At 44.8% G+C, this 13,720-nt stretch overlaps 1 protein-coding gene across 1 annotated transcript; it reads left to right on the forward strand.

Moving 5' to 3' along the window:
• The first annotated feature begins 1,982 nt into the window (after window positions 1–1,982).
• LOC110515879 (acidic leucine-rich nuclear phosphoprotein 32 family member B) lies at window positions 1,983–12,684 on the forward strand. The gene is made up of 7 exons (XM_036933723.1): window positions 1,983–2,429; window positions 8,682–8,831; window positions 9,128–9,250; window positions 9,363–9,540; window positions 9,854–9,960; window positions 10,061–10,100; window positions 12,415–12,684. The coding sequence occupies exons 1-7, from the start codon at window positions 2,034–2,036 to the stop codon at window positions 12,561–12,563; spliced, it is 1,143 nt and encodes a 380-aa protein (XP_036789618.1). The 5' UTR covers window positions 1,983–2,033; the 3' UTR covers window positions 12,564–12,684.
• Window positions 12,685–13,720: the final 1,036 nt, after the last annotated feature.

Consider the following 13,720-nt stretch of genomic DNA (forward strand, 5'->3'; position numbering starts at 1 on the left):
ACGGCTAAGGGCTGTTCTTATTCTTATACATGACGCAACGTGGAGTGCCTGGATACAGCCCTTAGCTGTGGTATATTGGCCATATATCACAAACCCCAAGGTGCCTTATTGCCAACTTTAAAGGGAGAAGGGGGATACCTAGTCAGTTGTACAACAATGCCTTCAACTGAAATGTGTGTTCCGCATTTAAGGGGGCTGCCTTAATCGACATCCACGTTTTCGGTGCACGAGGAACAGTGGGTTAACTGCCTTGCTCAGGGGTAGAACGACAGATTTTTACCTTGTCTGCTCAGGGATTCGATCCAGCAACCTTTCGGTTACTGAGCCAATGCTCTAACCAATAAACTGGTTTCCAATGAAATGAGAGCAGTAAAAATACATGTTTTGTCATAGCCATGTTATACCATGGCTATCAGCCAATCAGCATTCAGGGCTCGAACCACCCAGTTTATAATACTAGCTTGCTAACAGTCGATTTAAGTTATTGAGGGGCCATTGCCATATACAATGTTGCAGATCATCTTCTACTCGCCTAGCCTCACATCTCGACAAATGCTATATTGTTTGATTTGATATTCATAAACAAATGTATTTTCTGGCAAGTTAAAGCTGATTTGTTACATACTCTGGTCAGTTTTGGGTAGACCCAATGATGTATATAAACCCTGGATTGCTGATGCTATTTATTGGGCATTGAGGCTTTGAAGCCACCGGTTGGCCATATTGGCACTCCATAGTAGGAGCAGTCCTCCATAGGAATGAATGGGATTCTGCAGTATTTCAATTATGTTTCATGGGGAGGGTCAAAATCAAAAGTAACAGTCAGTATCTGGTGTGGCCACCAGCTGCATCTCCTCATGGACTGCACCAGATTTGACAATTATTGCTGTGAGATGTTACCCCACTCTTCTACCAAAGCACCTGCAAGTTCCCGGTCATTTCTGGGGGGAATGGCCCTAGCCCTCACCTTCCGATCCAACAGGTCCCAGACGTGCTCAATGGGATTGAGATCTTGCTCTTTGGAAGTTGTTGTTGCCATCCTGTACCTGTCCCGCAGGTGTGATGTTCGGATGTAGCTGTTTAACAGTTTAACTTTAGTCCGTCCCCTCGCCCCTACCCGGGCTCGAACCAGGGACCCTCTGCACACATCAACAACTGACACCCACGAAGCATCGGTACCCATCGCTCCACAAAAGCCGCGGCCCTTGCGCTCAGAGTGAGTGACGTCACCGATTGAAACGCTATTAGCGCGCACCACCGCTAACTAGCTATCCATTTCACATCGGTTACAGTTACTCGTGGCCTGCCACTGCGAGGACGATCAGCTGTCCATCCTGTCTCCGTGTCTTGTTCATCTCACAGTACGGACATTGCAATTTATTTCCCTGGCCACATCTGCAGTCCTCATGCCTCCTTGCACCATGCCTAAGGCACGTTCACACAGATGAGCAGGGATCCTGGGCATCTTTCTTTTGGTGTTTTTCAGAGTCAGTAGAAAGGCCTCTTTAGTGTCCTAAGTTTTCAGAACTGTGACCTTAATTGCCTACCGTCTAAGCGTATAAGCTGTTAGTGTCTTAATGACATTCCAGGTGGATGTTCATTAATTGTTTATGGTTCAAGCATGGGAAACAGTGTTTAAACCCTTTTACAATGAAGATCTGTGTTATTTGGATTTTTACGAATTACCTTTGAAAGACAGGGCCCTGAAAAGGGGACGTTTCTTTTACTTTAAGGAACATTTTTATATTATGCTTAGCTCATATAATTTAAAAGAATGCATTAAGTTGTCTGTAATAGAATACACGTGTCAAAAACGAATGTAGACACATGCTTTTCTATAGCTTCTAAAATACTATTTTTCACAATTGAGTGCCAAGATGGCTGCAATACAGTACCCCACTCCAGGGGTTAAACACATCATTTGGTGCACCACCCCGTTCCCGAAAATGGATCGCTCCTACAGACAGTCACGTGGCTTGCTATATAAAGCGTGCAGACAGGCGTCTAGTTATACTGTTATATTGAACGTAAGAATGGGCAAAAAGAGTGACTTAAGGGACTTTGAGCGTGGTATGATCGTCGGTTCCAGACGCGCCGGATCCAGTATCTCACAAACAGCCGCACTCTTGGGCTTTTCACGCACGGCAGTGTCTGTGGTTTACCGAGAATGGCGCGACAAACAAAAAACATCCAGTCAGCGACAGTCCAGTGGGCGTAAACAGCTCGTTGATAAGAGGGGTCGAAGGAGATTGGAAAGAATCGTGCAAACTAACAGGCGGGCTACAATTAGACAAATAACGGCGCAGTACAACAGTGGTGTGCAAAACGGCATCTCGGAACGCACAACTCGTCGATCCTTGTCACGGATGGGCTATAGCAGCAAACGCCGGGCAAACGAAGAGTGGAAAAACATCGCCTGTGTAGATACGGTAAAGGAGTCAGTGGAATGCAGATCGTTCCATTGATTAGATAGGTCAGATTTGTTGAATGTGCGCCAAACAAAGTGGATGTATCAAATAAGGGTTTATTTATGTATTGTCACAGGCCCACAACCCGATTGATATGTTTGGCTGTTTTCGCTGCATAATGTTTAGAAGTTGCCCCTTAAGGCTCAGAAGAAGTGACGGCTAAATACTAACTCCCGTTCATATAGCTAAACTTGTTAGGTAGCATACATAAATCGGTGGTAGTCAGTCGTTTTTTTAACTGTAACACAGTTGATTGGTTACGATGACATGATGTGGACATCCATATAAGCGTTCTACACCGATTTTTACCTTAACGTGTAAAATACATTGCCTAAATGTAAACTCATTTCGTTGGGGGCAATGAAGAAATTCGGAATCTTTCCTCCACAGCCCTTTCCCATATGCGTTTCCATGGCAATTCCATTGTTTTGGTCCAGTTCGATCGACTTCGTCTGTTGCGAGCGGTCAACGAATGTATATTCCCAGCCATATTATTCCTCGCAACTACCACGAAGGAAAACAAAAAACTTACTGAAACTGGCCAACAAGCTCCACGTTCATTGTCGATATTTTGTACTTTGTGTTAATAATTTCACATTTTATAATGTATAGGAAAGACAATTAACATGTTGGTCGCCGTCTTGTGAAAAAGCCGGCCTGAATGACATGAGACCGAGCAAAAGGCGTTCGGTGTGTGGGTTGCTAAAACTCCGTACGACCCTCTGGCTTTTCATGCATGCATGAATACAAGTATTCAACATTGAATGCATTTTAATTGATATTTTTACGGTATTACTGCGAGTAAAGAGTCATTCTTATTTGGAGCGTTTAGATCACTGCATCTCAGGAATCGCCATGTTGTCATTCTGTCGTATTTGAAGCTCTAGAGGAAGGAACTCCATCTTTGTTTTACTGATTTCCAATAGTGTGCAACTGCAGCCTGCAATTCAGGGCGTTGTTGCATGTGGGCATTCCTGCATCTTTAGGGACGTCCCCTCCTGCATCTGTAGAAACACCCCGATAAGTCCATTGGTTCCCGCATGAATGCACCCCTAGAGCACAACATCTTCATGCTTGTGTGACACCTTTTTGAATGTGGATCAAAAGGGAAATAAATGTTTCACCCTCTCCTGCTGTGTACCGGAGTCCTCTTTTCCTGCTAGCGGGACACTGTCTAGTGGTCGCTAGCACAGCAGTCGGGAGGCTGGGGTGACACTGATTGCTTGTTAGTTAGCTAGCTAGCACACTTTCGCCCCCACATACCGGAGAAAACCATGCCTGACAGGCGGGTGCAAAGGACACTGTTTACCGGTCGCCCCCCACCTCCCACTAGCACAACACGTGGGAGGCTGGGACAATACCATGTGCTAACTAGCTAGCTTGCTAATCAACAACACTGTTAGCTTATTAGTTAACGCACGGCGTCACCCCCGCCTGCGGTGTACCAGAGTCCTCTTTGCTAGCTAGCGGGACACTGTACTGGGTCGCTCCCACAGCAGTCGGGAAGCTGGGGAAACACTATGTGCTAGTTAGCAACACTGTGTGCTAGCTTGTTAGTTAGTTAACTAGCACACTGTCGCCCCCACGTACCGGAGAAAACCATGCCTGACAAGCGGGGGCGAAGGACACTGTCTAACGGTCGCCCCCACGACAGGTGGGACGACACCATGTGCTAACTAGCTAGCTTGCTAGTCAGCGACACTGTTAGCTAGCTAACACACATCATCGCCCCCGCCTGCTGTGTACCGGCGTCAGCCTCAGGACGAGCTGGCTAAGCTAGCACAGTGTCCTCCGCTGCCGCCGTCGTTAGCAGAACTTTCGGGAAAACAGCGTCCGACCGGTGGGGGCGAAGGACACTACTGGTAAAGATTTTATAACTAACCCAAGAGCACAGAAGGCTGCTGCGGGGAGAACGACTCATAATGGCCAGAAACCACGTGTTTGATGTATTTGACCATGGTTGCCCTTAGTTTGAAGATGTAATCCAGAGACTGGTGTTTTTTCGCCATCTCCTTAGCTATCATTCTCTAATTCCACTGGTTAAAACTTGGTCCTCCAGAAAGTGGAGAGCAACACTTATGCAGTTCTCCTACGCAATATACTTGTAAAAAAAAAAAAGCCGCACAAGACAGGATTACCTACACATACTGACCAGCTCAAATGGACAGAAGCGTGCTATATGGCAGACCAATCTGAACTCATCTCTCGGCATGTCCAGTCCACTCATTATCTCCGCCAATCATGGCTAGCGAGAAGGTTGCTGTCTTTCTGTGGCTAAACCAACTAGGCTCAGTATTTTAACAATTTTATTTGTATTTACAGAAGGCATACCAGTTTTATTAAGGCACATGAAAGTTATGTTTCAGAAGACATTTCTGCCAAAATATGCATTTTGATTTAACATTTTTTTATATTCAAATGGCTCTCCTGTGAAATAGTGACCCGTGACATGCGCAAGGTTTTTTCTGAAACGAGTCACGAGTCACACTCCAGTCATTAACACGAGTCCATTCTCCCCAATTATGGTGCCACCAACCTCCTGTGCCCAAGATAGACCTGAGCCTGTCATTTCCAATGGGAGCAAATTAATCATAGTTGGCAGAACAACCAAGGAGATGGGCAGAGCATGCACGAGCTAGTGAGATCCTATTGGCACGTTCTATAATTTATTGCATATTTTTCATATGGAACACGTATTTTTTTTTTACTTTGGCAAAGGGTAAAGTCTACAAAACTCTTGTCTGTTACATATTCTAGTTTTGGGGAAACAATACTGTATGGAGATCAAATGTTTAATAGATGAGAAAATTAGCAAAATGTCGGCCCAAACTCCATCTTCTCCCATTGCTGGCCACTGGGCTTCCTCTCATCACCATATTTAGTATTGCGTGACCAGATGCTAACCAGACACCAACCAGATGCTTCACATTCATACAACTGGTGAAATATCTGTCTGATTGTTCTGTGCTACTGGTGTGTACTAGCTATAACAAAGAGGAAGTGAGGCCTAATTTGGCTGAAAATCTTTCTCCCTCCAGCTAGTGGGGTTGTTTCGCCAACCAAGCAAGGAGTTTTTGTATGGCGGTCAATGAGTTTTGAATTTGGTCAACAAAAATGTATGGCCTATTTGCTACGTGAGGTGTATTTGATCTAATATATGTTTCATAATGTTCAAGTTAAGTGTACTGATATAGGTCACGTGACAGCCAGCAACCTTCGGAAAGTATTCAGACCCCTTGTCCACGTTTTGTTACCCCATAATGACAAAGTGAAAATGGTTGTTTTTTTATTTTTTTTTACAAATTTTTAAATACCTTATTTACATTTGTATTCAGACCCTTTGCTATGAGACTCAATTGAGCTCAGGTGCATCCTGTTTCCATTGATCATCATTGAGACACCTGTGGTGAATTCAATTGATTGGATATGATTTGGAAAGGCACACACCTGTCTATTTTAAGGTACCACAGTACACATCAGAGCAAAAACCAAGCCATGAGACAGATTGTGTCAAGGCACAGATCTGGGGAAGGGTACCAAAAAATGTCTGCATCATTGAAGGCACACCAAGAACACAGTGGCCTCTGGTTAGAGCTGTGTGCAGAGGAGGGGGTCTATGCCACAGTGTGTTGGGCGAGCGGGCCTGTCTGCTGTGAGCTGCAGACTGTCGAAGTGGCTGAATGGGGGCAGTAGCAGGGACGGGACACAGACCTACAGCCAGTGCTACAGTGGGTAGAGGCGCAGGTGAGGCCACCATGGGAAGAGGTGACAGCGCTCTCACTCGCGACCAAAGGGTTGTGGTCAAAGTTTGAGAGACTGCGGTTGGCTGATGGCGTGCTACAGCGGGCATGGAAGGAGTCGGCTACGGGAGAGGTGGCAGGTGGTGGTCCCAAAAGAATTGCGGGAGGCTGTGTTCCAGAGTACTCATGGAGGGGTGGGAACTGGACACTTTGGGGTCACAAACACTGCGCCGCCTCTGTCAGGGCTTTTACTGGGGGCAGCACAAGAGGGATGTGGAGGACTTTTGCCGCTACTGTGACCACTGCACAGCGAAAAAGGGACCCCTAGGCCGCTCTCGTGCTCAGCTCCAACAGTTCCCAGTGGGGGCTCCCATGGAGAGGGTGGGAGTGGATGTAGTTGGGCCGTTCTCCACCACAGACAGTGGAAACCGCTGGGTGCTCAAGGCCATGGACTATTTCACAAAATGGCCTGAGGCCTATACTCTGCCTGACCAGGAGGCAGAGACCATTGTCGACGCCCTGACAGCGGGGATGTTCAGCAGGTTTGGCGCGACCAAGGCAGAAACTTTGAGTCCCGTGTGTTCGCCACCATGTGTGAGAGGCTGGGTATGCACAAGACCCGCACTACTTCTCTCCATCCTCAAAGTGATGGCCTTGTGGAGCGCTTCAACACAATGCTTGGACAGCAGCTGGCCATCGTCTCTGCCAAACACCAGCGTGACTGGGACAAGCACCTGCCTATGGTCCTCATGGCATGCCGCTCCGCTGTCCAAGACTCCACCTCCTGCACGCCTGCCCTCCTCATGCTGGGGAGAGAGATTCGCACCACTGCGGAGATGGCATTTGGTCGGCCCCTGGATAGCCCTCATGTTCCCCCGGGGCCGGAGTATGCCCGGAGACTCCAGGACCGCCCAGAGACCGCCCACACCTTCGCCAGAGAGAAGCTGGTGAATGCAGGTGTGAGGCAGAAAAGGAACTATGACGTGCACACCTGGGGAAGGCACATGGTGGCTAGGGAGCTGTCTGGGTCTACAGCCCCCTGAGAAAAAAAGGCAGATGTCCCAAGTTGGACAGGCACTGGGTGGGACCCTGCAGCGTCCTGGAGAGGGTAGGGGACGAGGGACTTTGTGGTGGGGGGGCTGTGTAGCAACCCGCACAGACAGCTGTGTGTTAGGCTATAAATGGGTTGTGTTGTACTTATCAGTGTTCTCGGTGTCCGACATGCCAATCAACTTGCTATCTCCCAATCACGGGAATGCCTGTAATGTTCTGATGCTGGGCATCCTGGTGGTTGGCAGAGTGGTGTGGAAGGGGGTTGGGCAGGGGGATGGAGCATTGGAAGTTAAGACCAGGTTTAGCCATTGTTCTCTCTCTTACGTCTGGGCTTCACAAGAGAAGGTCACGGTTGGTTTGTGGGGTATCCTTAATTTATTTGGTGTGGGCTACGGCCACAGTAGCCTGTGTAAAGTTGGGTTAATAAACCGTCAATTCGTAAACTCGAGCCTCAGTCTGGACAATTGTTCCTTTATGATCTAGTCAGGTCATTACAATATAGAGCGGCTCCTGTAGGAAAACCCTGATTTGCGGGCTGCAGTTGCAACCTAATTTCTAACAAACTGTCCTATCAGTTGTTCGCTCGACGGCTAGTCAATCAATTTATCTCCAATGTTTTCACTTTAGAGTATATTTGCAATCCTTTCCATTGCTGTAGGGTAGGTAATGGCGGGCAGTCGGGCTTCTCTTGCAGGTCCTCCACTGCACGGCAGCGCTTAAAAGGGCAATGGCTAGCCTGTAGCGAGCTTGCTAACAAAAAGCATTGCATGTGTCATTAGTGACTGAACAGCGGGCAAGTGAAGGTAGAACTGTAATGTGCGGTTCTTCCTCGTGGCAGCTGGTTTAAAGAAACAACCGCGGTGCCTCGACAAAACAATGCAACCAAATGCTTTTGATGGCTCCCCTCGACAGCCTTATCAATGTTTCACTTTGTTAGTGTGCAAATCATGACCTTTGACGTTCAGCGTTAACTTTCTTCAACCCTTTTGTTGCGCAACGACTGTCCCTGACTATTAAATGTGAACTCTGCTCTTTAAACAATTAAATGGAACATTTTGTAACTAGGAACTGAGCAGTTGCAAGTATTCATACAGAAGTCAGGGAAACTGTTAGTGGAATAACAGCCACTCCTATCATTGCGGTCCATATTTTGTGTATTGACTTTTTTCATCCTGAAGTTTAGATTAAAAGCTTTTTGTTTTTATCTATGAAAAATATTGATGCAGCAAGTTACTGTTGCCAACATGTGACTATTCTAAACAGGTTTCCCACAACTTTTATATAAATGCATAACATGTTTTTCATAATATGGGTGCATTATCCATTGTGTGTTTAATGCATCTGAAACAACTCATGCATGTGTTTTTTCTTCTTTTGAATGACATGGATTACAATTGAACAAATGATTTTATCCTTATAGGTACGGGAACTTGTCCTGGACAACTGCAGATCAAATGAAGGGAAAATCAAAGGCCTTACAGAAGAATTTGTCAATCTGGAATTCCTCAGTTTGATAAACGTTGGCCTAATCTCAGTCTCCAACCTTCCCAAACTTGGGAAACTGAAAAAGGTGGGGGGGGGGGCCTCAATTTTTAACACAAGCTTACACTTACAGTAACATTTGTGTTAACTCCTTTTGAAAAATACCTTAAATTCTGCCAGGGGGTGGTATAGAAAGAGCCATTTGTTCATCCCTAATGGCACCCTATTCCCTATATAGTGCACTTTTGAGGGCCCTGGTCTAAAGTAGTGCTCTATGTAAGGAATAGGGTTCCATTTGGGACGTAGTCATTATTTTCTGAAAGGCTGTTACTTGCTTTGGTGTTTTTGGACAGAAGTGACTGATATCTTCACATTATGTTGCAGTTGGAACTCAGTGACAACAGAATCTCTGGTGGCCTTGACGTGCTAGCAGAGAAACTCCCCAACCTCACACATCTAAATCTAAGCGGGAACCAACTGAAAGACATCAGCACGTTGGAACCTTTGGTAGGTACACAACTCCCAGTAGAGCACAATACAGTGCGACACCATCTCATTGGCTCAGGCTATGCCTCAAATTTCATTTCCCCATATAGTTTTGACCAATTTGGTCCCACAGAAAAAGCTGGATGCCCTGAAGTCTCTAGACTTGTTCAACTGTGAGGTGACCAACCTGAACGACTACAGGGAGAGTGTGTTCAAGCTGCTCCCTCAGCTCACCTACCTGGACGGGTACGACGTGGAGGACCGGGAGGCGACCGACTCGGACGGAGAGGTCGACGATGACGACGATGAGGGTGGGCAGCCATTTAGTTTGTGTTTTTGAGGGAATACAAGGAAATGTAAGTGCAGATGTGCGTTGACTGGAAGGTCTTCTGTAGCTCAGTTGGTAGAGCATGGCACTTGCAACGGCAGGATACTGGGTTCGATTCCCGGGACCACCTGTTCGTAAAATGTATGCTCGCATCACTATAAAACATCTGCTAAATGGAATATTTATATATTGCAATCTATATGTTTTGTCATGGAAGGCAATTCTGTTGTGTATTTGTAGGGTTTGTCGGCATTTCTCTGTTGACTGACAATGGAGGTGGTGTATTTGTTTTTTAGGAGAGGATGAGGACATAGAGGAGGAAGACTTTGACGAGGAGGATGATGACTATGAAGAGGAGGGAGTAGTAGTAGGAGAGGATGATGAGATCAGCGAAGATAAGGAGGTAAAGCCATTTTCGGTTTGTTTGTGACCCAATAGTTTAAAAAGATCAACATGGTTTGAGAGCTCTGTGGATGCTGACCTGCTCTGTCACTTCTCTCCAGGAGGAAGACCTTGGCATTGATGATGAAGTTGACGAAGATGGTATGTCATTCATACTTTGACACAAGCTCACTTTTGGATACTTCACTAAGTACAGTACCGTTATAGTATAGGGATGCACGATATATCGGTGAACACATCTGATTAGCGCCAATGTGCAAAACCGATGTCAAAGCTGACATGCATACCTATAAAGTAGGTACATGAGCTAATGACGCCACGTGGGTGACGTTGACTTTCGCCGACTGGTCGAGCACTGGTACACACTACCAATTGCGCTATGTTTCAGAATAGCTCCTACCGGAGTAACACCGTAATAGCATTATGACATACATACTATGGAACGCCGTTTGGGTCTTTGCGTGTCAAAAATGATACAGTAGAACTGTCAAAGCTCTACAAAAAAGTCTGCAAACACCGGCCATGAACGATGCTTACAATACCGCGTTTAATAAAGGCCATGAACGATGCTTACAATACCGCGTTTAATAAAGGCCATGAACAATGTTTACAATACCGCGTTTAATAAAGGCCATGAACGATGCTTACAATACCGCGTTTAATAAAGGCCATGAACGATGTTTACAATACCGCGTTTAATAAAGGCCATGAACAATGTTTACAATACCGCGTTTAATAAAGGCCATGAACGATGCTTACAATACCGCGTTTAATAAAGGCCATGAACGATGCTTACAATACCGCGTTTAATAAAGGCCATGAACGATGCTTACAATACCGCGTTTAATAAAGGCCATGAACGATGCTTACAATACCGCGTTTAATAAAGGCCATGAACGATGCTTACAATACCGCGTTTAATAAAGGCCATGAACGATGCTTACAATACCGCGTTTAATAAAGGCCATGAACGATGCTTACAATACCGCGTTTAATAAAGGCCATGAACGATGTTTACAATACCGCGTTTAATAAAGGCCATGAACGATGCTTACAATACCGCGTTTAATAAAGCGTCATTTGTTTGACCTCATCTTCTGGGGTAGCTAGCTTTAGGTAGCACCAATACAACCAGCTTGAAAAGCAATAACAGTAGAAACTGCAGTCATTTTCATTATTCTTAGCAATGATTTAGGAATCGTAAGTGTTAGCTAGGTTGCCACTTGTTGTTCACCTATTGAAATTGAACTTCAGTTCATGAAAATAAATTGCTAGCCAGCTACTTAACCCTGTTGCCCAATGCTAGTGATGCTCGACCGGACCGGGTTATGTGTCGTGAAGCTAGCCACAATAAGGATTAGGCACAATAGTGGAATTCACAGTTTGCCTTCAAAATAAGTGTCATTGACAGTGATGCAAATGAATACAAATAGTAGCATTATGCCAAACTTTTATTTTGAAGGCTAACCGCAAAGTCCACTATTGTGGCTAATCCTTATTGTGGCTAGCTTCACATAGATGGGTCCGACCACCATTAATCAAATAAGAACTGTCTTATAAATTAGGGTTATTTTAGATGACACCTAGCTATGCTACTGAAACATGTGGTTTTGCTATGTTTTTGGGGAAGAACATTGTTTGCATCCATGAGCTAGCTAGCTTCTTTTTTTATGATCAGCACTGTGCGAGACAACTTTACCAGCATCATAGCATACGTACCGATGAATCGTTGTGACATATATGAAATAGAAATAATGGTGTAATCAATTTTAAATAACTACGTAAATGAATGAACATGTTAAATTATTGTGACGTACAGTCATATTCAGGTCCTGATTGGTCAACAAGCTTATTTGACACGTCAAATGGTGTGACCAATCAGGACCTGAATATGACTGCATGTCACAATAATTTAACGCGTTCATAAATTTTTTTACATTATTACTTGAATTTCATGTCACAACAATTCATCGATATGCATCTTTTTTGCTGTGCAAAGACCCAAACGGCATTCCATATCAATCCTGGTTGAGAATGAAACGACTGAACAAATGAACGACAGTCAGTTTGTGTGTAACCTTTTATTTAACTAGAAAAGTCAGTTAAGAACAACAATGACGGCCTACCCCGGCCAAACCTGGACGACGCTGGGCCAATTGTGCACCGCCCTATGTGACCCCCAATCACGGCCGGATGTGATACAGCCTGGATTTGAACCAGAGACTGTAGTGACGCCTCTTGCACTCAGATGCAGTGGCTTAGACCGCTGCGTCCATGGTTGTGTGTGTTAACTATTTAACTGTACTAGAATGCTTAAAAGGCTGCTAAAATTTGAAATATTGGTTATCGGTATCTGTTTTTTTGGCAAGGAAAATGTTGCATATCGGTATCGGCCAAAAATGTCATGTCAGTGCATCACTAGTATAGTATAATAACCCTTTCCCATTTCTACCAGAAATCAAGGCTGTTCAAGGAGAGAAGAGAAAGCAAGAGCCTGACAACGATGATTATGAGCAGAAAACGACAGCCTATCAAGTTACCAACCCCTTCCCTCTCCACCCTGACGCCCACCCTGCCTACGCCACGACTCTCTCCCAGCTTTGAGCCTGTCTAGGGTAGAGGTTGACCGATTTAATCGGAATGGCCGGTTAATTAGGGACGATTTTTTTAAAGTTTTCACAACAATCAGAAATCTGTATTTTTGGGCGCCGATTTAAAAAAAAAAAAAAAAAAAAAAAAAATGTATTATTATTTTTTTTATATATATATTTATAGTTTTTTCTACCTTTTTTATTTAACTAGGCAAGTCAGTTAAGAACACATTCTTATTTTCAATGATGGCCTAGGAACGGTGGGTTAACTGCCTTGTTCAGGGGCAGAATGACAGATTTTCACATTGTCAGCTCGGGGGATCCAATCTTGCAACCTTACAGTTAACTAGTCCCACGCAATAACGACCTGCCTCTCTCTCGTTGTACTCCACAAGGAGACTGCCTGTTACGCTAATGCAGTAAGCCAAGGTAAGTTGCTAGCTAGCATTAAACTTATCTTATAAAAAACAATCAATCATAATCGCTAGTTAACTACATATGTTTGATATTACTAGATATTATCTAATGTGTTTTGCGTTGCATATAATCTGACTGAGCGGTAGTAGGCAGAAGCAGGCATGTAAACATTCATTCAAACAGCACTTTCGGGCGTTTTGCCAGCAGCTCTTCGTTGTGCGTCAAGCATTGCGCCGTTTATGACTTCAAGCTTATCAAGTCCCGAGATGAGGCTGGTGTAACCGAAGTGAAATGGCTAGCTAGTTAGCGCGCGCTAATAGCATTTCAAACATCACTCGCTCTGAGCCTTCCTGTAGTTGTTCCCCTTGCTCTGCATGGGTAACGCTGCTTCGATGGTGGCTGTTGTCGTTGTGTTGCTGGTTCGAGCCCAGGGAGGAACGAGGAGAGGGACGGAAGCTATACTGTTACACTGGCAATACTAAAGTGCCTATAAGAACATCCAATAGTCAAAGGTTAATGAAATACAAATGGTATAGAGGGAAATAGTCCTATAATAACTACAACCTAAAACTTCTTACCTGGGAATATTGAAGACTCATGTTAAAAGGAACCACCAGCTTTCATATGTTCTCATGTTCTGAGCAAGGAACTGAAACGTTAGCTTTCTTACATAGCACATATTGCACTTTTATTTTCTTCTCCAACACTTTGTTTTTGCATTATTTAAACCAAATTGAACATGTTTCATTATTT

Source organism: Oncorhynchus mykiss, chromosome 10, assembly GCF_013265735.2.
Source record: "Oncorhynchus mykiss isolate Arlee chromosome 10, USDA_OmykA_1.1, whole genome shotgun sequence".
NCBI lineage: Eukaryota > Metazoa > Chordata > Actinopteri > Salmoniformes > Salmonidae > Oncorhynchus > Oncorhynchus mykiss.